The sequence below is a fragment of the Protopterus annectens genome, chromosome 1.part1 (genome assembly GCF_019279795.1).
Source record: "Protopterus annectens isolate FY-2018-M chromosome 1.part1, PAN1.0, whole genome shotgun sequence".
NCBI classification, from domain to species: domain Eukaryota; kingdom Metazoa; phylum Chordata; order Ceratodontiformes; family Protopteridae; genus Protopterus; species Protopterus annectens.
Genome location: NC_056726.1, coordinates 1,679,510,569 through 1,679,536,556, shown reverse-complemented (window position 1 = coordinate 1,679,536,556; position 25,988 = coordinate 1,679,510,569). Strand labels below are relative to the sequence as shown.

At 43.0% G+C, this 25,988-nt stretch overlaps 1 protein-coding gene across 6 annotated transcripts in view; it reads left to right on the top strand.

The window, feature by feature from the left end:
- LOC122811791 overlaps window positions 1-25,988 on the top strand; it is a 188,738-nt gene that overhangs the window by 160,090 nt on the left and 2,660 nt on the right. For 5 of the 6 annotated variants that reach the window (XM_044083896.1, XM_044083860.1, XM_044083906.1 and 2 more), the window contains 2 exons: window positions 15,168-15,332; window positions 23,446-25,620. In XM_044083896.1, coding sequence (XP_043939831.1) covers window positions 15,168-15,332; window positions 23,446-25,620 — 2,340 coding nt within the window. The remainder of the gene's footprint in view (window positions 1-15,167; window positions 15,333-23,445; window positions 25,621-25,988) is intronic. The other variant, XM_044083868.1, reaches the window with a different exon arrangement.

Sequence of the window (25,988 nt, the reverse complement as noted above, 5' to 3'; positions counted from 1 at the left end):
TCTGGACAAATGCATGCCAAAAGGGAGATGATACTCAATGATTGGCCTAATGAGAGCTGAGTAAATGGGGACAATGACCAGTCTAGATGTAGGTGTAATCCCTTTGTTTATAAGCTGCACAATACAGAATGTCTTCCTTATGACAGCAGATACATATTGCTGAAAAGTTTGGTCACTGTCCACATAAGATTCCAAATCCTGTACAGCTAGGTCAACTCTAAGATATATGTTGTCAATGTGGTAGTAAGCTGGGGTAGACAACTTGTCCAAAGACAGGCTAATTCAGTTTTGGGCATTTAGTTTAGTCCGTTTTTCTGGCATCAGTTATTTGTTTGGGACAAACTTTTCTGCAGTATGGCTAAATCATTTGGGGATTGAGTGCTGCTAGCTTGCTTTCATCTGCAAACTTAGTCAACCAAAACCATTTTTTTTTTACTTCAAAGAAGTAGATACCAAACAGCAGAGGTCCCAGATGAACCCAGAGGACTGCTCTGGTGACTAGTCTCTTTGTGGAGGTGGCTTCCACTATTTGGATCTCCTGAGTCCTATCTGTGAGCCACTTTGCAATCATGCTGGTGATGTAGGTGGTTATTTCCAGTTTATTTAGCTTTTCTACTATGGCTGAGTGGGGGATTGTGTCAAAACTTTGGCCAGGTTGAAGTATGTGGTGTGTGCCATTTTATCTTCATCCATTGCTTTAGTGACATTTTCTAAAAAGTCTACCAGTATGAGTCAGTATGACTTGCCTTTGATGAATACAAACTGAAACAGGTTTGGTGTTTGTAAATTTCTTCTGTCTTTATTGATTAGTTCCACAATAAGTCTTTCCATGGCTTTGCATATCAGGGCAGTCAGACTTATCGATTTATAATTGCATGAGTTTGTGGAAGTTCCTCCCTTACGCAGGGGAATGCCTGTGGAAGGTCCTCCCTTATGTAGGGGAATGACTGTAGCTCTTCTTCATTTGCTTGGCACAAAACATTTGTGGAGGCTGAGGTTGAGCAGTATTGTTAAAGGAGGCTAAATCATGCTTCCTGCAGTTTAAGATGCATCCAATGATATTGTCAGGACTCATCGATGAAGTATGTTTAGCTTTTGATAGCACTTTCATAACTTAGTCTTGTGTGGTAGCTGTAGGCAAGTTGGTTTCAGGCATATCTTGTGGGTACACTGAGGAGAGAGAGGGGTAAAGTTTGAACTGAATTCATCAGCTAGTAGGTTTGCTGTATCTTCAGCTTCAGTGCAGATAACATCGCTCCAAGTCAATTCCTGTGTTGTGCTTCTGAGATTATGAACATAACTGAAAAAGGACTTGTGATTGTCTTATGCTTGGGTGTCTGATTTAGCCTTAGATGTGGCTTTGGTGGATTTTGTCAAGCTTGTGTGTTTAGTGTCTCAAGCTGTATCATTGTGGGAATTACTCTTAATTTTGGTCAAGATTATTTTCCTTTTACTGTAAAGCATGTTGTTGTTATTGTTCCACTACTGGGGTTTGCTTCTGGCATTTCCACTGCACTTTGTTCCTACAGGGTACACATGCAGGTGTAATATGGTGGTATACATTTCCATGTATTTAGAGGGGTTAACTGGGTTTGTGGGGATTTGATGCCTGCCAGCGTATCACTTAGGAATTAGTAGCTTGTCTTACAAAAATCTGTAAAGGTACTTTGGATGGAAGAGGTCTCTGGTTTCAATTTAATTTTGAAGGAGACAGTTTTATGGTCAGACCTAACAAGTGACAAAGGTATGCAAGGGGTGGTGCAAGATGCTTCCATATTAGTAAAGACAAGATTCAAGATTTATTTATTTATTTATTTGCAGTTGGTTTACCAGGATAGTCCATTGGGCCAAGAGAACCCGTTTTCAATGGTGTCCTGGGGAGAAAAGCTCCAAAACAAAGGTTACAATGAATATTATAGCATTTTTTGATTACAAAAACAATGTTATAGTAGTTTACAATTACAAACATTAGTAGGTTAAAGACAATGCTTTAAAATGGTGGTAACAAAAGATTTCAGAAGTTAAAATTCAAACAGTTGTGGACTCAAGACAAGGCAGAGATTAAGCATTTATAATGTAGTGTTTAGATTTCATTTTGTTGAAAACAAAGGTTTAAGCAGGTGCAGTAAAACATTCTTTAGGTTAAATTTTGTAGAAATATCAGAGCATAGCTATGGTAAATATACAGTTTCTAGAGAGGAATCTTAGGATTAGAGAATTATAAGATGTTGTTGCAGTTGGCTTATTATTTGGTAACTGTTGATGTATGATATAGAAGGCTATAAGAAGTGGAGAACAGACTATGAGGGATGGGAGCAGGAGCATTCCCATGAGGATGTTAGGTGTGAGTGCAGTGACTTTTTAAAGCCAGGGAGGTTGGTTGTGGTATGGATGGAGGGAGGGAGGGAGTTCCATAGCCGTGCTAAAGCGAAGGATAGGAGGTTTTGTCCTGGAGTATGAAGGGGTTTGTATAGCTCAATTAGGTTTTGGTTGCTGGAGCGTAGGAGTCTTTGAGGTAGGTGCATTTTAAAGGTAGAGCTGAGAGAAGGACAGAGGGAGGGATGAAAAATTAGTTTGTGAGCGAAAGTTAGCTGAGTATAGGTGAGATAGTTGGGGAGTTCTAGCTAGTTAAGTTTGTGAAGAGATGTGCAGTGGTGGGTAGATGATTTGTGGCTTGTGGCAAATTTTGCAATTTTATTATAACAGGAGGACAGTTTTGTTTTGAGAGATGATTGCAGGTTTGTAAGGAGAGGGGCTCCATAAAGAAGGGAAGGGATGAGAAATGATGTAGCGAGAGTGAGTTTAGTAGATGGGGTGAGGAATCGATTGTGTCGGTAGAGCATACCTAGTTTTTGGTGGGTTTTATTTATGTTTAGTTGTAGGTGGCTGTTGAATTTCAGTTGCTCATCAATCTGGACTCCAAGTAGTTTGGTTTCAGATACCAATTCAAGGGGTGTGTTATTTTGACTATTTATGGAGAATAGCTTTTTATCAATGGTTCTGTTTTTTGAGGGGGTAAATACCATGAGTTTGGTTTTTGATGCATTGAGTGCAAGATGATTGTCCTTCATCCACTGTTCTGTGGTAGTGAAGGCATCTTGAGTTAGTTTTAAGAGATTGGGGATGGAAGGTGATGTTTCCCTAGTGAATACTCTAATTGTTCTAGGGCATTTGTATTGGCAAAGGCCAGGAATTTCTGTGCCTGTGCTCTAATGGTGGTGTAGGTTTTCCAATCTGTAGGTGAATGGTTTAGATCACCTAGGAAAATGGTATTGGGTTTAATACTGATCTGGTGTTATCCGTGTCATTATTGATCACTAATTGTTCTAGAATCCAACCTTGGAGCTGAGCTGGCACTAAAAGAGACAGCTCCTGAACTCAAGCTGCTCCCCTTCCCAACATCCCTTGCTGTCCACAACCCATAGATCTTGTTTGCCACGATTTCCAAGCAGACGTGTTTCTTGAAGCTGTCGCTCATCGTTGTCAGATAAGTGCTTTTAATTTAGCTTTTTTGGGTCTGTCATCTCCCTTCTTAGATTTTTTTTCTCTTCTTTACTTCTCTTAAGGTGTTTCCTCCCATCCTGATAGCTTTTAAGATAGCTTGTAGGTCCTATATGGGTTCCTGTCAGTCCTCCTGGTTTTAGGTTCCCCCTTTCCTTTCTTCTTTGTTTTCTCCACCCCCCCCCCCCCTTGGTGTGTGTGGATGTTGGGTGCTGGTGGTGGGTGTTTGTGTGCTGCTAGTATGTCTGAAAAACCCACCGGGTTTAAGCAAAGTCCTCGTGTGGTCGAAATTTACCCAATGCTGAAACACAAGGAGTGTGTCTACTGCATAGGAGAGCCCCATCTGGAAGTGGAGTGTGAAATCTGTGCTGTTTTCATCCCCAGGGTTCTCCTAGAGTGTAGAACCAAGTTTTTTCTTAAGGGGCTTGCTAAGAGGGGTCCCCTGGTTTCGGGTTCCCCCTCCAAGCCTCCCTCAGATCCCAAGAGGAAGTTGTCTTCTTCCTCTTGGGATTTGCCCGCCAAAAAGCCGAGGCTCTGGGATACTAGTTCCCTGGATCCAAGTCTAGTCTCTGTGGCTTCAGGTCCAGGCTCTTCGGCTCTGAGAGATCTAGTTCCTCTTGTTGGATCCGAGTCCTCAGATCCTCAGATGTCTTCGGATCCGACCCTGTCTAGGCCACTCTTGGCTCCGACCTATCCCTCAGATCGAATCTCGGTTCCCTCTCAGCCTTCGGATCCAACAGGATCTTTGGATCTGATGGTTTTGTCAGATCCAATCATTAGTGAGAATTCTCCATCCACTTCCAGGAGGTCAGATTCTAGACCGGCCAGCAGATCCCCTTCTAGAGACCGCAGGCCATTGGTCAGGTTGGGCCATTCCTCGATATCCTCCCGTTCCACCAGGAGTCTGCTGTCCTCTGATATGGATCAGATGATGAGGAGCTTTCTCAAGACCCAAATCGAGCTGGACTTTTTGCCATCCCCTAGCCAGTTGTCCAGGGCCCAGGGGACCTTTGCCATCCACAGAACACCTCTCTCTCCGTCCGACCCATCCGGGTTTGGTTTCACAGTATCCGAGCATCCCTAGGGAGAGACCAACAGTGTCAGGTATTAATTATTTTCCCACACTGTCTGGGTCCCTGGCTGGATCAGCTCCATTGCCGTCGGAGCTGATGATGCCTCAGCCATGCAAGGTCAGTGGGAGTCACCAGGATGGGGGTCCGGTCCACAGTTTTTGAACCATTCCCTCCTTTTGGGGGTCTCTGCTTTAGACTGCTTGGGGCTGATATCATCCGGGGATGTCAGTGCTGTGTTGAGATCCCCATTTCCATCCCAGTCAGCTGTGCCCAGTGGGGACTTCTTCCAGCCCGTCGACTTTTTGGGTGATAGAGAGGACCATCTCCGGATGGGCAGCTGCCTTTTCCTCTGCTCTAGTTCCCCCCAGGCTCATTCAGCATTGGGTTGTAAGACCTTATCTTTTCAGGGTGAGCCCTCCTGTGGAAGAGCCTCCCTGGAAGAGGATGGCCCTTCACTAAAAACATGGATTTCAAGGAAGGAGATGGGTACCCCAGACCTCCATCCAAAGAGGTGTCCTTTGGGGACATTCTTGAAATCCTTAAAGAGAGAGGTGGTTGGTCTTGCCCCATTCCATTTTCAGAGGAATCCATGTTCCTGAAGGTCTTTGGGATGGCCCATCTTCCTCCTGGGTGTCTCCCCCTGCAGATGAGCTTGTCCAGCTCATTTCCAGCAGGGCGTGGAAGGAGCCAGACACAGTAGAACCTGTTCCAAAAAGAGCTGATAAATTTATGAGTCCCCCTAAAGCTAAGATCTTTTTGGAGCAAAGGCATCCCCGTTGATGTCATTGTGGTTGCCACAGCCACCAAAAAGGAGCTTGTGGAACAGAGCTCCATGGTCCATCCCTGAAACAGAGAGTCTCATGCGACTGACCACTTTGGGAAGCGTGTGTTTGCTTCGCCTACATTCAGACTGAGAACAACAAACTATATGGCACACTTTAACCAGCTGCAGAGGGATTTGGTATTGGAACTCTCCACTTCCCTTTCAGAGTTGCTGCCTCCAGAGAGTCTTAAGTTCGTCTTTCCAAAGATATCCACTCTGACCTCCCTTGTTAACACCTTGATTAGGTTGATCTCTAATGCAGCAGAGGCCACCTGTCGAGTGGCAGGTACTGGCATTGCTCTTAGGTGTCATGCCTGGCTTCGCCTTTGTGGGTTTGTGGAGAACTTCAAGGCGTCTTTCACTAATAGGTTGGTACTAGGCTATCGGCCCTAGGGCCTATACAAGCCTAGCCATAACAATTCCCTTTTTGATGGGTCAACTCTTTTTGGCTTTTCAATCAAAGAAGCCTTAACCTGTAGTGAGTAAGAGGGAAAGACTCTGTCCGCTGTCAGGATCAAGTTTTCTACTCCCCAGCAATCTTTTGCCAAGAATCAGAGGGGTAGTAAGAAACTGTGGTTCTGTAAGTCTCAGTCTTCCTTCCAGGATGCTGCTCGGGAATGCTCTTTTTCTGGCTGGGGAAGAGGGTCCGCTAACAGATGCCGACCTAGAGGCAGAGGAGTCTGCAGTACCAGGGCTCCCTGGAACCATTCTTGGAGAAGCCCCCTCAGTCCCCCTGAAGCGTTGCCCGACTGTCCTGCCCTGGAGGTAGTCGGTGGCCATCTCTCACTTCACTACTAGCTTGGGCAGTTATTACCTCAGATCAGTGGGTGTTAAACATAGTATCCAGGGGATACTTTATACCCTTTGTTCAGCCCCCTCCAACACAACGGTCTCTCCCGGACGTTCCACCCCACCAAGGGAGTTGGTCTTCCTCGAGGTCCAGGACCTCCTTCAAAAAAGAGGCATCCAGGAGGTCCCAACAGGATAATGAGGGTCTGGAACTTACTTTTGCTTCGTTTTAGTGCCCAAGAAAACCTGGGACCTACATCCTATTGTGGACCTCAGTGTTCTGAATTTGTCGGTCAAGAAGTCGAAGTTCCAGATGGTCACTGTTCAGTCCATTCTCTGACTTCTGTGCAAGGAGACTGGATGTGCTCAGTAGATCTCAAGGATGTGTACTATCACATAAAAATTGGGAGATTCTCCAGGAGATACCTGTGCTTTCGGCTGGGGGCCAGTTACCATCAGTTCAGAGCCCTGCCCTTCGGACTCACCTCAGCCTCCTGGATGTTTGAGTGGTAGCAGCTCATCTCCAGCTGCAAGGTTTTCTGGTTGTTCCTTACCTGGACAATTTTTCCTCACTGCTCCCACAAGGCATCAACTCGTTCAGGCTGCAAATTATATACGCGGGCTCTTTCGGGACCTAGGCATTAGGGTCAACCTGCCCAAATCCCATCTTGCTCCATTCCAGAGCCTGGAATTTATTGGGGTCTTTCTGGACACAGTGTCAGAGACTGCAGCAGTTTTCCCCCACAGAGTCTAGATGATCCTGGAACAGGTCCGTCTTCTTCTGGATCTGGAGAGTCCCTCAACCCATTTAATCCTGCAAGCCCTCGAGTCAATGGCGGTGGCAATTCAGTTGGTCCCTCTCACCAGATATCACATAAGAGTTCTGCAGTGGACCCTTGCATTGGCACTGGTCAGCTCACCTCACCCTATGTTCATCAGGATTTCTCAAGTCTGAAGATATCACCGTGCCTGGTGGCTCCAATTCCAGGACCTTCTTCTAGGCAGACCTTTTTGTCTTCACTAACCACAAGACATATGGTGACCAACGAGGGGGTCACCCAGGGACGGTCTGGTTAACGATTGGCCGCTGGGCCTTTTGTACACTTATCCCCCAACTCTCCTCATTCCCAAAGTCTCACAGAATGCTCGTTGCCTGAAGACCCATCTCATCCTCATTGCACCCTTCTGGCCTTGTCAGACGTGGTTTTCCCTCCTTTGGTCTCATCTAAAATATCCACCTTGGATATTAGATCCAGATCTGGATGTCATTTCCCATCCTTGGGGGCTTCCTCTTCCTAACCTCAAGTCTCTTCGGCTGACTGCTTGGGTACCTCCAGTTCCAGTGATTATATCCTGGTCCAGGCTTCCTTCCCCATTTAAGGACATCATTTTGGCCTCTCAAATGCCCTGTACAAAGAAGGTCTACTCCAGCATTTTGTTGTTCTTGGCCTCTTTTTTTTCAACAAGGGGCTAGTTTCTCTACAGTCGAACTTCATTTGGCTGCTATATCCAATTTCCATTTAAACAAAAGTCCCACTTTCTTTTCTAGGCTGTGCAGGGCCTTTCTCAGAGGGATTTCTTGCTCAGACCTCCTATCAAAGATCGTTCCCCTCCTTGGGACCTCACTGTGGTGTTGCAGTCCTCGACACAACCCCCTTTTGAGCCTGTGGCTATCTGCGACCTCAAGTTCCTGTCTTGGAAGATGGCCATTTTGGTGGCTATTCCCTCAGCAAAAGGGTTTCTGAATTGCAAGCTCTCTGCATCAAGCCTCCCTTCATGATTTTTCATAAGGATAGGGTATCTCTTAGAACCAGTCCTTCCGTCATTCCTAAGGAGGCCTCAGAGGCTAATCTTAACCAGTCGATTCAGCTCCCTATCTTTTTTCCCAATTATTTTAATAAAGGGGAATATAGGCTGCATTGTCTAGTTGTACATAGGCAGTTGTGTTTCTATTTGAAAAGAACAGAACATTTTTGAAAATCTGATCAGCTTTTTTGTGGCTTTTTCTCAGGCCGAAAAAGGTCAGGCAATTTCCAAAGTTTCTATGTCTGGTTGGATAGTCAGCTGTATTGTTTACATTTATGACAGCAATCACATGGAGCTATCCAGACCAATTAAAGCTCATTCTACTAGGTCGATGGCCACGTCCCATGCTTTCTAGGTAAGGCTTTCCTTAGATGACATTTGTGCTGTGGCCACTTGGTCTACTCCCCTTACCTTTGTGACACAGTATAAGTTGGACCTGGTATCTAGAGGCAGGGCTTCCTTTGGGTCTTCTGTGCTCTGCCATGTCCTTCTGTGAGACCTTCCAGGGTTATTGGTAGCTGGGGACTCTGACCCATCCATGATTAATAAGGACATGGATAGCACCATGGGACACAGCTGGACAGTTGTCTCTCCTTTGATAATCACATCGCCACAGTAGTCAGGAAATCCTTCTTCATGGCACACCTCATCACAAAAGCTTTCTCATCCAGGAAAAAAGAGGTCATTGTTCCCCTCTACTCGTCACTCATTAGACCCATTATAGAATACAGCACCCCTTTTGGTATGTACCTCACAAGACATCTACAACAACTGGAAAGGCTGCAGAAATACCTCACAAAGAGGATTACTGGCCTCAAACAGATGCCTTACACAGACCATCTCAAAAAACTCCAGCTTTACTCCATCGCATATCGCCTACTCAAGAGGCGATCTCTGCGTAACATGCAAAGCTATGTCAAACCCAGAGCTGTTGGACATGTCCCACTTAAAGAAATCCCAATCCCTCTGAGCTACACGCTCTAGGGACCTAAACCTTGTCACCACAATAAACAGAACATGCTGGAGGGATAGATTCCTGTCTCAGAGACTTCCCATACTCTGGAACAAACTACCTATCTATAACAAACAAAGCTCCTCATTAGCACTCTTCAAGACAAATCTTGATGATTGGATGGGAGATAGGAAATTCACCCCAGGGATCACTTCTGTGGCTGTGCTCGACAGGGTCATAGGAAAATAATTTTTTTGGGTGGCGAAAGCCAGGGTACCTTTTTGGCTAGGCTTATATAGGCCCTAGAGCCAATAGCCTAGTACCTACCTGTGAACCTATGAACCAGATAAAGAGTTATGTACTTACCATAACTTGGAATCTGGGCTATCTAGTGTCATTATTCATCATGTTCCCTCCCTCTTTCCCCCTCCTACTGGTGTTTTGAGAAGTTATGGAGGAAGTTTTCCTTGCTAATCCTTTCCATTCTACAAGCAGTTTTCACTGCTTTCTGTTTTCTATCCAGCAAACTTGATCTGACGGCTGTGGGTAGCAAAAGATGTTGGGAAGGGGAGGAGCTTGAGTTCAAGGAGCTGTCTCTTGTAGTGCCAGCTTGGATCCGAGGTCTGATCCTAGACCGATCCGTGATGAATAATGACACTGGATAGCCCAGATCCCAAGTTATGGTAAGTACATAACTCTTTATTCCAGTTCCTGTAGGTAGGCATTATGGCTTTCATGGGTCATAGCATTCTGTAGCCAGCTAGTGTATGGTGTGAGACCTTTCACCTATAACTAGAATGTCTGGCTGGGTAAGTGTCTGCCTTACGGGTTCAGCATCCATGACCTTGAGACTTCTTGCATTATGTAAAGTGATAGGCTTAATTTGCTGAGTGTGCTTTGTGCCTGTTTTGCATTTTAGAGGTCATTCAGGTTCAGGCAAGTTAGTCTATAGAGCCTCAGCATATGATGAATTATGTGTATTGCTGTCCTTGACTTACTAAACTGGGAAATCTGGTAAGCCTGTATATAGTTTTATAGGGTTGGTAACATGCATGTTATTTTATTGAGTATCTGAAGGCCATCTGTACTGAGCCCGTTTCTGGTGGGTTCTTATGATTTCTTAAGTTAGTCACCGACACATCCTAGCCCCCAAAAAATGTCCAGTCTTTTGTAGGGCACATTACATTCCCTTGAGGTCCATTCAGAAGTTCTGATCAGAAACATAGCTAGGGTGGGGTGAGAGGTGCAGTGGTGCAGGACGGAAAGTGTTGGGTGGGTGCTATTAGCCATTCATCATTTAAAACATTCTTTAGTGCTTTTAAAAATCATTATCACATTTGCAGTTAAACCTGAGTGCTGCAGCATTCTGTGTGTGGTCTAAACTGTGGCAACTGTTTGCTACGTTTGTAGCAAGCCATTTCCTACAGTTTTAGTGATGATTTTTTTTTTTTTTAGATAATACATGAGGGCCATAGTATTGTGTAGGCAGAGTATAAACTGCAAGGCACAGAAACAGGACCTGTATGGCTGGGCAGGAGGGGGGCATGCATCTGGCCACCTGGTTGGTGCTCAAGCTGCTTGGCAGTTTGAGTGCATGGAAGGTGCCCTGAAGATTTGGAAGCTGGATAGCTGTTATATCCTTGGCAGGATATAACCCATATAACTAATGCTACTGCAGCAGTGATCAATATGATGAACGTCTGGATAATTGGAACTTCAGGCATCTTTCTTGCATATGAAAATCGGGATTTGCAACACAACGTTCCTGCATTCAGTTTCACACATGTTTCCACATGTTCATAAAGTATATCAACAAACAGTGTGGATTACATTCTAATTCATGGTGTTAAGAGGCCATGAGGATTTGGCAGTGGGCAATGTCTTCCCTCCATTTTCTGATAACAGTGGATGTACTATGGAAGTCCAGTGCTTTAGCAGACAAGTTAAGCAGATCTTTTCTTGTACCTAATGAGTGATCTCTCAACTCAGTAGTAGTGGAACAGATCATCAGCCACCTTGCTACAATGTATTTTCCTCCCTCTACAACACCAAATGCAGCAGGTTATTTGCCTGACTCCTCCAAGATGGGGAGTTCTCGAGGGACAGTCTAGTCCACACATGGCCTCCAGGTCTGTTTTATGTTTATCCTCTCACTTTTCTCATACCAAAATTTCTGCAAAAAGTATTGTGAGCAGTGCAACAGTGATCCTCATTGCTCCCTTTTAGCCTCAACAGGTATGGTATCCCTTCCTCTGGTCTCATCTGATTTACTGTTCATGGGTACTAGACCCTGTTCAACATCTCTGACATGCATCCAGTATGCCTCACCAGAACATCGAAGCCCTCAAGTTGACTGCATGGATTCTCCAGTTCCAACAATGGTCAGGCAGTTCAGTCTTTCGGCTCAGATAATACACATTTTGACTTCTTCACAAAAAACTTTGACCAGAAAACTTTACAAGAGCAAATACAAATGATTTTCAATTTGGGCTTCCATTAGAAATATAGATTCCTTTTTAGCTCCCCTACCGGCTATTTTAGATATTTTGTCCAGCCTTTTTCATAAGGGAGCGAGTTACTCTACTATTAAAGTCCAGTTAGTAGCCATTTCCAGCTTTCACATTGGAGAAAATCACTTAATTGATTCTTTGAAGCTGTGTAAGACCTTTTTAAGGGGAACCTTCCTCCTCCAGTCTCCTCTCAGGGAACCTATCTGTCCTTTGGATATTACCATCCTTCTTCAGGTTTTGACGAGACCTCCATTTGAACCTGCAGCCAGAGTAGAGTTAAAACATCATTGCTGGAAAACTTTTCTAGTAGCAGTTACTTCTGCTTGAAGACTTTTGGAACTTTACACCCCTTCTTGTAAAGCCACTTATCTGATTTTCCAGAAGGATTGAGTGACTTTGAGAACAAACCCATCCTTTCTCCTTAAGGTGGTTTCTGAATCATCACTTAGCCAGTCTATTAGTCTTCCTGTTTTCGTTCCCCACTTTGCTACTAAGGAAAAAATATCAGAAAGGCTGAACAGTTGTATCCTTCTCCCCATCAAAATTGGGTAAAAGAGTATCCAACGTAACTGACATTTGCTGTCTGAATGTATTTCATATATTTGTTAGGAAAAGGACCTGTCTTTGCCTGGCACTCTTTAAACTTATTCTGCTAGATCAGTTGTGCCTTTTTCTCCAAAGTATCAGTTGATAACATTTGTGCTACAGCTACTTGATCCAGTGTCCATGCCTTCATTTCCCATTACAAGTTGGACTTGCAATCTAGGTTCAAGGCATCTTCTAAAGTATCCATCCTCTGGAATATCCTTCCATGATTCCTCCCAAGTCTTATGGCAGCAGGGGACTCAGTCTCATTCATTGAGGACAAACAGAAGAGCTATCATCTGATACGAAAGTTATGTAGTTACCATAATGACAGATACATGTCTGTTTCCTTTCACCTCAGCTTACCTCGCTCCAGCCACCTTAGAGTTGTCATATTCCCTTTTTTGGAATGACTGCACCGATTTATTGATGGTCTGGTTATGCTCTTGTCAGGTACTCCATTGAGCTTCCTTGCAATATATATCTATAAATGTTTTCGCCAAGAAGGATTAGAATGTTTTTGTTATAGAAAATGGGCAAACTGGATCTGAGGTAATTTAGTAGAAGCAGAGGATTATGGGTAAGGGGAGGAGCTTGAGCCTTGCATCCAAAATCTGAGATTGGCTTAAGTCCAATCCGATATGAAGTTCCCAGTTTGTTGAGGGGAACAGAGGCAAACAAGATGGATCTGTCATTATGTTAAGCACATAACTTTAATTTCTGTAGCATTGTATTGATTTAAGGGGGCTGTGGATCATTATGCTGAGGAACCGGAACTTGGTTATTAAGGTTACTAATAATAACCCTGATCTCCAGAAACTGGGGTCAACTCCCAGTTTCACATATAAATCTACCTATAACATCAAAAGCGTGTTTGAGTGTAACAATATGTAAGTATGCCAATAATGGAAGAATGCTTAAGTGTGGAGCTTGTTCCTAGTGCTGCTTTATATTTGAAGGATCAAATGTGGCTGTGCAATTATCCCAAAGTAATACAGTAATAGCCTGTGCAGGTAGTTTCAGCTGTAAAAATAGTGTTGTTTATACAGCCATATGTTCACATTGTCCAGTGTCTTATGGCGGTAAAACAGGGCAGTGTGTAGACTGAACAAATGTTTATATGAACACCTTAGAAGTATTAGTAAGGGTGACAAAACAAATGCAGTATTTAAGCACTTCCTTCTGTGTAAAGATTTTAAAAAGTCTTTATTTTTTATACTTGAGAGTGTAGAGAAATGTAATGAGGTGAAGACTGGGAATCCTTACTTTTAAACAGAGAACTGCATTGGCAGATATTGCTAAATGCTGAAGTCTTTCCCGATTTGAATGAGCATTTATCTATTGCACCTGTTTTAAAAAGAAGACATAACAGACCGAATAAGTAATAGCCTATTGTATGTTTTGTATTTATTGTGTATTTATTTAAAGGGGGAGTATGTTGCTTACCTTCATTCTGATAAAGTTCTTTTTACTGGAAGGAAAGAGGTAAATCAGTTGTGGATTTCTTTACATTTCCTGTGAGTGGTGTTTTTATGGAGTTTGGATTTTTTGAGCACCTTTGTTCTTTCCATATGTTTTGGAGTCTATTCTCAGATAAATTATTTATCCCCTGCAGGGTTGTGGAGCAGTTGGAGTCTGTCCTGGTGCTTATTGAGCAAATGCTGGGATACTAATTCTGGATAAGACATCAATATGCCACTGTACACAAACTCTTGATTTATGCATAGCATGCCACCTATGGGACAGTTGTAAGGATTGTAATTTCTCCTATGACATGTCCTTCGGATGTGGGAGAACCACTGCATTAGGTGAAAATCAGTGGGGAAACATGGAGGACAAGACAGACTGCAGACAAAAGGCTTCCAAGCTGGGAAACTACCTGAAGAACCAAGCAGTGTAAGACAGCAGGGAGGGTGGCTTTGCAACTGTACCACCCATGCACTCTGTTAATTTTAAGCTTGGGTGAAGGATAAGCTTCCCTTTCCAGAATGCTTCCCCCATATCTGGTTGTAACCCTCATCCTTCAGTTTCTCTGTATACATTTGTCTCTCTTGTCTGCCTTTTGCAAATACAAACAGTAGAAGTTTTTTGCTCCTCTAAAGAATCTAAACTTATTTATGCCCACTATCTTGTACCCTCTTTTCAAGGATCTGATTCACGTTGCATCCATATTTGCCCTGGCAAATTATTACTTAAGGATATAACTTGCCTAGCAGACAGGCATGCTCAGAACCTTCCTGCAATGTATATTCACCTGCATGCAGCTCCTGTTGCAGGATGTGAGTGAGTGCACTTCTGAGCTGCAGGGCGGGAACACAATTTAGGTCTTCAAGCTGTAACAAAGTAGCAAGTTTAGACTGGTTCTATGGTAATATGCTGATGAAACGTCATTCTTCCTTCATTTGTCTGGCAATGAATGGGAATACATTTATTATAAAGCAGTTGCATATGCTGAACCTCAAACACAACTATATAATTTAGGTTTAGGTACTTGTTTTTATTTGTTTACTGGGAAATTTTGGGTTGGTGTGGCCCATTTTCAGTCATACCTTGAGGAGAAATGCTCCATACATCCATTAGATGACATTTGGTAATAATATAAATCGTTTTGTTTTGATACAGTATGAAAAGTGACAAGCATAATTCGTTACAAGATTTTCGCACACACAGGTTGTAGACAACATGAAAATTCCAACACAGATTGAAATGATAGTTGAACACTGAAATATGTTTAAAAGAAATAGCTGTTCAAGCAGTAAAACACTAGAATAAAGATTTTAATCAAACAGACAAAATACATTTGTTTACATGTATGCCTATTTACAGTGTTTGAGAAGGGAGTTCAGAATAAATTGCACAGTTTAATTTCAATCACTGTGGGATTACAACAGACCTGGTGGAGTGTCCACCAACCTTTTAAAAGATTCAGGGTGTTGCATTTAGGTGTAAATGAATAGAAGACAAGTAAATTCCATTACTGACGTGGAAATGAAAGGTACCTGGGGTCCTGCCAAAAGTATGTCTAGACAGTATGCATACCACCTTGGTTCTCCCCTAAACATAAGTTGTATAAATAAATGATGTATGATTTTTGAAGTTTACCAGATATTACTTTGGTATTTTAACAGGTTGAAATTGATGGGCAGAAGTTCACTGGTGAAGGACTAAATAAGAAAACAGCGAAGGCACAAGCACTCTTCCTACATGATGATGTCCTACTTGCTAACAGAGATAAGAAGAAGATGGCTCCTACAGTAGAAAGAAGAGCAGATGCAATAGAAACAGTGTGGGAGGTAATATTTTTTAATCTTCCTTCTATTGTTATAGCTGTATCAGTATGGAAGACCTGGTTTTTGTTTTATATGACCAGAAGTACATAAAAAACCTGTAGAGAGTTACATGACCGGTAATAGTTTAGATGTTTATACATGGTTTTGTGTATAAATGGCATGGCTGTAGCATGAAGTGTGTAATATATTTACTTGGTGACCTTATTTGCCATACATGGATCTACAAGTAACTGTAGCATATCAGCTGTAGAACCAGATTATGATGCATGTTGTAGCAGATGCTGGGGAGCTCATCCTGCAAGGTGGAACACATTGTAGTGAACATTATAACAGCCTAAGCTGCAAGATAGTGGTGCTGATAAATGTTTCTTTTTTTGGGAGGTTGTTCCTATGGATAGGTTAACATCTTAAAAAACAGCACTTTTAAAGTGATTCATATAAAAAATTTCTGTTAAACATAAAATGTAATACTCGGCACTGGTACGTAGCAGTCCTCAGCCTTTGAAGGCACAGGTAAGTTACTGTACTTTTTTACTTAGAATGTTTCATTTCACTGAGCAGTGAGTGGAAGGTACTGGAAGTTCCAAAAGACTTGGAGGAGCTCCCAGAGAAGAAGTTACCTCTATCTTCTCTAAAAGTTAAGGAACCACTGCAAAGATTTTATTGCAGTTTAGTTTCTTTTGACTTTGATAGCTATGTAACACAGTGTAATTTTACTCACTGTAGTCTTAATACTTCATTATGTTTGTTCTTTTAGATCATTCTGTAGCCTGTTGGGAGGTCAGTGGATCTAGCAGATTGCTTTCTACATGTGCTTTCATGTACCAGTAAATAATTAGCTCCCTTTGGAAACCCTTCTTTTTCAGGAGATTTTTTAATGTGTTTATTTTTGCTAACTAGGCTAATAACATCCATCTGGATCATTTTCTGGCTTAGCATAGGTGTACAATTAACAATTAGGAACAAATCAGACTATTAATTCAAACATAAAGACAGACGGACAGTAAAGTTGCTACACAATGGTGTTACAAGAGAAGAAATAAAAATTCATTGATTGAATTATGTGCTGTGGTTACAATAGTGAGGTTTTTTACTCTGCTGAGAAAGGACAGGTTTAGGCATTTGTATCAGTGGAGTAAACAATGAAAGGATTTCATTCAGGAGGGTGGTTTATTCTACATATGAGCTTTCAGCCGAGTCCATTTTTTTCTGAGTTCTTGATGTTGAGGGAGCAGCTATAAAAGAAGGCATATGAACCATTCTCAGTTTGTTTTCATGGTATTGAGGATTTGAGCTCAGCTAGTGTCCCACAGTTTAAAGTTTCACTGATTTCCCAGCATGATTTTTTTTTAAAGAGTACCTTCTTCTCACATTAATCTGTATTTCTGTGCCTCTGTTACTGAACTTTTTAAGTAGTTGTGAACATGTTTTTTCCTGTGTTAACCTATTTTTACTTATAGAGAGTGCACTGTTTATAAATTTCTCCATGGGCGCCTTTGTCAGGTGTTGTATATCTGGCTTTAGAGGGCATCTTATTTACAACAGGAGCATAGGAGTTCTAGGTTTATTTATCTTGAAGTCTCAAAGCTCCATTTCAAGATCCTGACGGAGTTTTCGCTTTGTGGTTGCAAGCTGTGAAGCATCTAAGATCACTTGCCTAGTTATTAGACTGGTATGTACTATGCAAAAAGACGTGTCCGTCCTGGGATGTCCTGAAGGGAGATTCAAAGCTTTGTCCCTGTTTGTTGATTAAACAACATTCCCCAGAGCTCAGTCCTAGGACCCCTCCTGTCCAGCATATACTTTTCAGAGGTGCAGGCAAGCACAGGAGGACTATGGCTGACCAAGTTCGCAGACGACTGCAAACTAGGGGCTATAACTGACTCTCCGGCTGACACAGCCATCCTCCCAAAGGGTCTCACTGAGACGGATACCTGGTGTCAAAATCATGGCCTCAAGCTAAATGCCAAAAAGTGCATAGTCATCCCCTTTGGAAAAAACAAAGTACCCACAAACTACCACATAGGTGGTAGTTCCTTAAATAAGGAAGACGTAATAAGGGATCTGGGGACCCAAGTAGATAGTAATCTCAACTTTGATAATCACATTGCCAAAGTGGTTAGAAAATCCTTCTGTGTGGCCCACCTAATCACAAAAGAGTTTGCATCCAGATCAAAAGAGGTCATTGTGCCCCTCTACTCATCACTCATCAGACCCATCATAGAGTACAACGCCCCATTTGGGATGTACCTTACAAGACACCTGCAACAGCTGGAAAGACCACAGAAGTAACTCACCAAGAGGATCACTGGCCTCAAACAGATGCCCTATGCAGCTCGACTGAAGAAACTCCAGCTGTACTCGGTTGCATACCGCCTACTCGGAGGTGATCTCTGCCTCACATACAAGGCCATGTCCAACCCAGAATTGATGGACATGCTCCACCTAAAGAAAACCTTATCCCCTCGAGCCACACGCTCTAGGGACCTAAACCTCACCACAGCAATAAATAGGACATGCTGGAGGGATAGATTCCTGTCCCAGAGGCTTCCTATGCTTTGGACCAAGATTCCAGTCTACATTAGGCAGAGCTCCTCGCTAACACTCTTCAAAAGAATCCTTGACGAGTAGAAGGGAAACAGAAAGTTTACCCCGGGGATCACTTCAGTGGCTCTGCTGGACAGAGGCACAGGGAACTAATCTAAGGGGGCGGTAAAAGCCAGCACATTCTGGCTAGGCTTATAAATGCCTTTGGGCATATAGCCTAGTACCTGCCTATGAACCTATGAACCTAAACATGTGGTGCCAGAATTTTGCCATGATCTGCAAAGACTCTCCTGAGAGAACTTTCATAGAACAAAACAGATACTTGTGAACCTCTGTAGGCTTCAGGAGACTGATGCCTACTGTCCGAAGAGAGGATCACTGTCCTGAATTATTTTATATCTGAGATGGGCTTTCCAAATGTTAGGAGAGACATATGCAGTCACAGTCAAACCTTGTCCTTGGACAGAGATCATACCTGTATGGGACCAGTAATCCAGTTAATAGAAATGAAATAACTACAGCTGTTAGCTGAGTGAAATAAGTGTAGCTGTGCCATACTTTGTGAAAATAGATATGTGGTGCATATGATCTTCTACTGAGTAAGGTCTTTCAGAGTTTTTTTTTTCTACATGTCTTGAAGCAAAGAAACTTTTAGTGGGTTGACCACTGTCTGCTAATGGGACTCCAAAGGAGCACAATGTGATGCTACCACTGGATGTAATTTTACCTCCTTGTCCAAGTATACAGGTTTATTAGTGACAGACTTTTTGCTAGATTTATATCTATACAAATAATGTATATATCATGTGGATTCTAACTTATCTGACACTGAAGTAAGGTATATTATTTTAATATAAATTCCTCAAATCTGTACTGCATTGTAACATGTTGAAAACATAATATACACCATATTACACTGATTGAAAGTGAGAACTTACCTATCCCCGCTAACCTTTAACTATATTAATCCAGTTTCCATTCATATTGCAATATAAAGATCATATATCTATAAAGAACAGACATTCCTTTTGTCTTTTCCACTCAGTTGACATGAATGTGTACCAAATTAATATCTGAGTGGATATAAACACATACTTGAACCTATATACAGTCTGTAGTGATGGGCACTGTGCCTTGTTATAATGATTATCAGAACACTGAATCTAAGTTTCTGTAACAGCACATACAAGCTTGTTCAAGTGTCATGAAATCCCCCAAACCAGGCAGTTTATTGTTCAGACTCCTACGTTAAAGCGAGCCACTTTAATGTAGGCTGGATTAGAATTCACTGGGTTGTAATATCTAAGAAATGAACTCTGCCTAAATAAGACACTATGGGGGGCAGAAAATATATTAGCTAATTTATGGAAGCCTTGTGGGAAGAGAGAGAAAGTTTAAGGCCACCGTGACAAAGCAGTCTGACTTGTCTTTCGTCACAACCCCTGTTGACACAGATTGGATTCCCCTAGAATTGTAACAGTTAGTAAGTTAGTTGTTGAAATCATTTAGCTTTGTTTGAAACTGTGGCATCATTCTTGGGGAAGGCAAGACACTTCATGAGGCAAATGTCTTGCTTGCCTCAGACATATGCATATAGAGCTCTACTGTATCTTTCTGCCCCTTCCTTAGGGTAAAGTGTCTAAGATTATTCACCTCAATGTGGGTGACAATAAGAGTGTACTCTTACTTGGTTTGAAAGGACCTAAAAGCACTTGTCATATCCTGAATCTTGGTGTTTGAGAAACAGATGACCATGACTTTATCAATATACAGCCTGCAGTTTAGAGCATCAGTGTGTCTAACTATAAGGTCGCTTTTTGAGCATAATTGTACCTATGTATAGAGACACCTGTTCATAATACATTACCATGTGTGATTGCAGCCGGGATAACACCTAGTTGTGAATGAAGGTGCAGATGAAGATGTGTTATATTAGTGTTATTGTGGGGTAGACTTGTTCAATGAGGTCTTGGTGGGTAAGCTAATGATACTTTTTAACAAACTCAAAAGTGGATACATTATTAATAAAAGTCTATTAGCAGGTGTTTGGCTGGTTACTGATTTATGTAGTGTGGGGGATGTTAGGCTCTAAATTTAACAAGCACTTACAACTCTCCCAAGTAGCATCAGCAGTGATAAAACTAAATGACTGTCAATAAGCTTGAAGCAATTGCCACATAGCCTGGCTGAGAGTTCCTAAAATAAGCATTCATTCAACAGAAGAACACAGAGCAAGTTGCTGAACGCATGTTGTACAGAGACCAGTACATGACCAGAGTGTGTGGCTGCATAATGAGTGAACTACCACAAAGATTAAGCAGAATGACTCCTCAACTATCCTAAAAATCATGAGAATCAAACAGGTGATGAGGTTTAGTTTTAATGTAAAGGACTCAAGAAAAATGAGAAATGCCAAAACAATGTTGCACATCATAATTCCAGTTCGACAATACGAAATTAGTAGTTGTGGTGCTATGTGTAAAATCCAGTTTGGTATATGGGTGAAAACCTACGAGAAAAAGGAGCAGCATACATACAGAAGTTGTTTCGCACAGCAGGACTCCAAGAAGCTCAGTACATTACAGCTCTATGCTGTAAACCATTGGTCCATATGAGAAAGTATCTTATGTACTACATAAACACCCAGTCTAAAAGGGAAAGGGGACAGTCAGCAATGAGAGAGCGACAGCCATTAATAAGAAAACTCAAGGCAAACAGCAGCCAAGTCAGACAGTTGGGACCGTTCCTTCTCTCACCAGAAATAGCAGCCAGAGCTACTAGGTCCAAAATCAACAGAACTTAATCTCATTGCTGTCTGGTAAAAACAAGAGATGAAAAAAATGGCAGATAACAAAATGCAGCTAGTGCAGCAGGTTCAAACACAGATGAAGCAAGTACAATATACAAATAAAATTCAGTTAGATTAGCAGGAGTCTAACAAGCACAGTGAACCACAGCTCAGCATTATCTTGTTGAGCCTAGAGAACACCTGCTCCCCACCCTGCTGTACCTTTGGCTAGTATATGTTTCAGGACTGGTTTTCAGTTCCCCACTATCAATCTATTACACTGTAATCTCTGAGGTTATGGTACTCCCTCTTTGTCTCTGTCCTTAGAAGTTTCAGAAGATCTTGAGGCCATGGTCTGTGATATTTCGAAGGATAGCGAGTCCACCAATTTGCTTATCCTACATTGATAAAGGCCATTGTTACTAGTCAGTTCTTTGAATCACAGCTGGCAACTCTTTACAGAGTTGATCCTCAGACTTAATATACAGTACACATTTGATGGGTCCCTTGCTACCCACTTTAACACACAGTTGTCAAATTACTGAGTGGGATCACAGGCTGTTGTGTAGGATCTGCACAAGCACCTGTTTTAAGCAGTTCCTTTCATTGGAGGAGCACAGCTACACAAAAGTAACAGGCAGGTCATTTAATTTTTATTAGTTGCCCTTCTTGAACCATTGGGCAAGGGAGTTTATTTTGGCTCTCTTTTAATTTCATGGATGACAGACCTATTCAAGAATTCAGCAGCCTCAACATCTGCATACTTAAAAATCTCCTGCATGGCCACTCCTTCATCATCCTATCCCATCTGTCAAAGGCAACCTGGGTGTACTTCTTGTACCTCCAGGAAACACATTCACATCGCATCCAAATCTGTAGGTGGTTTAAGAGGAACCTGCACTTTACTGTAGGCCCCATTGTTTAGGACAAAGCAGTGCTGTTTGCATTACATTACAGCTGGTTTACATGAACCATGTGTTCTTCATGTTTCTGTCATAGCACTATTACTTAAGCCAAACAGACTCTAGAAAGACTTGAGTTAAATATCCACAAATCTCTGTTTATTTAGTTATTTCATGTAACCCTGTTTTGCACAAGTTATAGACGTGTGTGAAAGGCATACAAGGCAGGATATTTAAACTGTCCCTGTGATATGATAGAATAATACTTTTGTTTTACCTTTTAGAAGCACGTCATTATTCTATACCTGCCACAGTTCCCTTATTGCTGTTTAATTTAACTGACCACCTTACAATCTTCCAAAGGAGGACTGGCTGATAGGTTTCATGCTGTATTCCCCCCTGCAAAATGGAATTAAACATACCCTAAATAATCTCTTGTACTCATTATTGCAAACCTTAGGCAATGAGTCCCATGACCACTGAAATACTGTTGGACTGATTTGACACCTTTTCCCTCTTCCTTTAGCCTTTAAAGACTCGGAGTATGGCTGGTGGTAGCTTTTTAAGAAGATTGCTTGGAGGGGTGGGACAACTTACTGTCCCCATTCCACTTGCAGCTTTTTGTTGATGTATTAGATTACACTTGGGGGCACACACAAGTTTTAGGAAATGTGGTACAGCAAGCTGAAATTAAGCCATAATATGAGATAGAGATACTGGCCATAATTTATGCACTACTGATTTCAAATCAGTCCTTCTGTCTTGCAGATAAAGTCGTGACAAACAGTACCATGGTGATATGGTATATCATCAAGTAAAGGAACACCCAGTCTTACCATTGACAATGATAACATGGCATCTGGTCTGTAGTCAAGGTCTGTGCCTCTGAGCCTTCTACACACCCATTGTGATGAAAGTACAGTGACAAATCACCTGACCAGGTACTTGAGTAGCCTGCAGGAGTAATAGTTGCACGGGAAAGTCCATCTGTAGTGCAGAAGTAGGAGACTCGAACAAAGATGTGTTCATCTCACTGGATGAGCATTAAGTAAAGAAATCCTGCTACAAACTGCCATGTAGGGAGCATGTGCAGTGAATGCAGACTGCATTTCTTGGCATCAAGAGTGTCTTTATGCTTTCTCTCCCATCCTTCAAAAAGTTTGCTGACAGCAAGATGGAAAAGGCAAGGCTTATCCCAGTATTTATCCCAGTATTGTCCTGTTTGGCCAGAGCAGTTGTGGTCCTCTTCTCTAGTGAAAATTACCCTGAAAGGCCCCTTATCCTTTCCATTCTGGTACGCTTTGCTTAACTCATAAAGGTGGCCTATGGTGCACACAAACCACAATAGTCTGACACCACATTGATGATTGGCAGCCCCCTTCACAGATTAGTCCTGTCCAGAGGTGGTATGCTTATTACAAGAGGCATGGAAACCTGACATTAGAGAGTGGTACCTGGTTACAAGGAAGAGATCCTGGATCTGGTGTTCCTCTAGGCAAGTTGAACAAACAGCTGTCTCCACTCCATCAGTTTTAGGATTCTTGACTGAGCTTTTTTTAGAGTCAGTATATATCTCTAAGGTCCACCTGCCAGACATCTTAGTGGAACCACCCTATTGCCAGTTAAGTCTTAACAGTGTCTCTGTTTGTGCAGCTTATTGCTTTCTGTAATGTTTGTACCTTTTCCCTTGGATTGTGACTAAAAAGAATCCTTAGATCTGCCCATCTTATCAAGTTAGCAGATGAGTAGAGTGAATTCTGTTGGGAATTGGTGCAGGGTTAAAACTGCTATTCTGTGATTGCATTTTGATACTTAAAGTAATACTGAAAAAAAATAAAGCATATCAAAAGTTTACTAAGTACCACTTTGATATTTTTAGCAGGTTGAAATCAATTTTGAGACAGAAAAGGCAATGCCTGCAATAGTGGACAGACAAGTAGAGTCCATTCCAGAGGGGAACTACACAGAGGCTGAAGCAGAGTCCATGCCAGAGGGGAGCTACACAGAAGCTGAAGCAGAGTCCATTCCAGAGGGGAGCTACACAGAAGCTGAAGCAGAGTCCGTTCTAGAGGGGAGCTACACTGAAGCTGAAGCATACTCCATTCAAGAGGGGAGCTGCACAGAAGCTGAAGCAGAGTCTGTTCCAGAGGGCAGCTACACAGAAGCTGAAGCAAAGCAATTTCCAGAGGGGAGCTACACAGAAGCTGAAGCAAAGCCCATTCCAAAGGGGAGCTACACAGAAGCTGAAGCAGAGCCTGTTCCAGAGAGGAGCTGCACAGAAGCTGAAGCAGAGTCCTTTCCAGAGGGGAACTACACAGAAGCTGAAGCAAAGCTCATTCCAGAGGGGAGCTACACAGAAGCTGAAGCAGAGTCCGTTCCAGAGGGGAGCTACACAGAAGCTGAAACAGAGTCTGTTAAACAGGGGAGCTACACAGAATCTGAAGCAGAGTCTGTTCCAGAGGGGAGCTACACAGAAACAGAAGTGGAGCCCATGCCAGAGAGGAGCTACACAGAAGCAGAAGTGGAGCCCATGCCAGAGGGGAAGTACACAGAAGTAGATGTGGAGCCCATGCCAGAGGGGAACTACACAGAAGTAGAAGTGGAGCCCATGCCAGAGGGGAGCTACACGGAAGCTGAAGTAAATTCCATTCCAGAGGGGAATTACACAGAAGCTGAAGCAAAGCCCATTCCAGAAGGGAGCTGCACAGAAGCTGAAGCAGAGTTCATGCCAGAGGGGAGCTACACAGAAGCTGAAACAGAGTCCGTTACAGAGGGGAGCTACACAGAAGCTGAAGCAGAGTCTGTTACAGAGGGAAGCTACACAGAAACTGAAGCAGAATCCAGGACAGAGAGGAGCTACACAGAAGCAGAAGTGGAGCCCATGCCAGAGGGGAGCTACACAGAAGCAGAAGTGGAGCCCATGCCTGAGGGGAGCTGCACAGAAGCTGAAGCAGAGTCTGTTACAGAGGGGAGCTACACAGATGCTGAAGCAGAGTCCATTCCAGAGGAGAGCTACACAGAAGCTGAAGCAAAGCCCATTCCAGAGGGGAGCTACACAGAAGCTGAAGCAGAGTCCGTTCCAGAGGGGAGCTACACAGAAGCTGAAACAGAGTCTGTTACAGAGGGGAGCTACACAGAATCTGAAGCAGAGTCTGTTCCAGAGGGGAGCTACACAGAAACAGAAGTGGATCCCATGCCAGAGAGGAGCTACACAGAAGCAGAAGTGGAGCCCATGCCAGAGAGGAGCTACACAGAAGCAGAAGTGGAGCCCATGCCAGAGGGGAACTACACAGAAGTAGAAGTGGAGCCCATGCCAGTGGGGAACTACACAGAAGTAGAAGTGGAGCCCCTGCCAGAGGGGAGCTACACAGAAGCTGAAGTAAATTCCATTCCAGAGAGGAATTACACAGAAGCTGAAGCAAAGCCCATTCCAGAAGGGAGCTGCACAGAAGCGGAAGCAGAGTTCATGCCAGAGGGGAGCTACACCGAAGCTGAAGCAGAGTCCATTCCAGAGGGGAGCTACACAGAAGCTGAAGCAGAGTCTGTTACAGAGGGGAGCTACATAGAAGCTGAAGCAGAGTCCATTCCAGAGGAGAGCTACACAGAAGCTGAAGCAAAGCCCATTCCAGAGGGGAGCTACACAGAAGCTGCAGCAGAGTCTGTTCCAGAGGGGAGCTACACAGAAGCTGAAGCAGAGACCGTTCCAGAGGGGAGCTACACAGACGTTGAAGCAGAGTCCGTTCCAGAGGGGAGCTACACAGAAGCTGAAGCAAACCCCATTCCAGAGGGGAGCTACACAGAAATTGAAGCGGAGTCCATGCCAGAGGGGAGCTACAAAGAAGCAGAAGTGGAGCCCATGCCAGAGGGGAGCTACACAGAAGCAGAAGTGGAGCCCATTCCAGAGGGGAGCTACACAGAAGCAGAAGTGGAGCCCATGCCAGAGTGGAGCTACACAGAAGCTGAAGCAGAGTCTGTTCCAGAGGGGAGCTACACAGAAGCTGAAGCAGAGTCCATTCTAGAGGGGAGCTACACAGAAGTAGAGCCCATGACAAAGGTGAGCTATAGGGAAACCAAATCTGTGGTAGAGTTACACTGCAGAGGAGTAGAATTACATACCTCTCAACTGATCAGATTTTTGCAGAATGTCCAGATTTATATTTCCTTATTGCCTTATATTTCTGATCTGTTCCACATAAAATTTGTGATTTTCTGGCAAATCACTGGGATGATCTTAGGATTGAAGTCACTAAATAATGATATACATTTGTGTTTCAGACTTCATATCCTTCAAAAAAACGCATGCTAAGACACATCCTGTTATTCTAGCTAATTTTTAAGTTTAAAAGAACAATATTTAAAATCTGTCCCCATTGTTGGGCCTCTGTCCCTCCATTTTGTCAGGCTTTGTCCAGATGTTTTGCT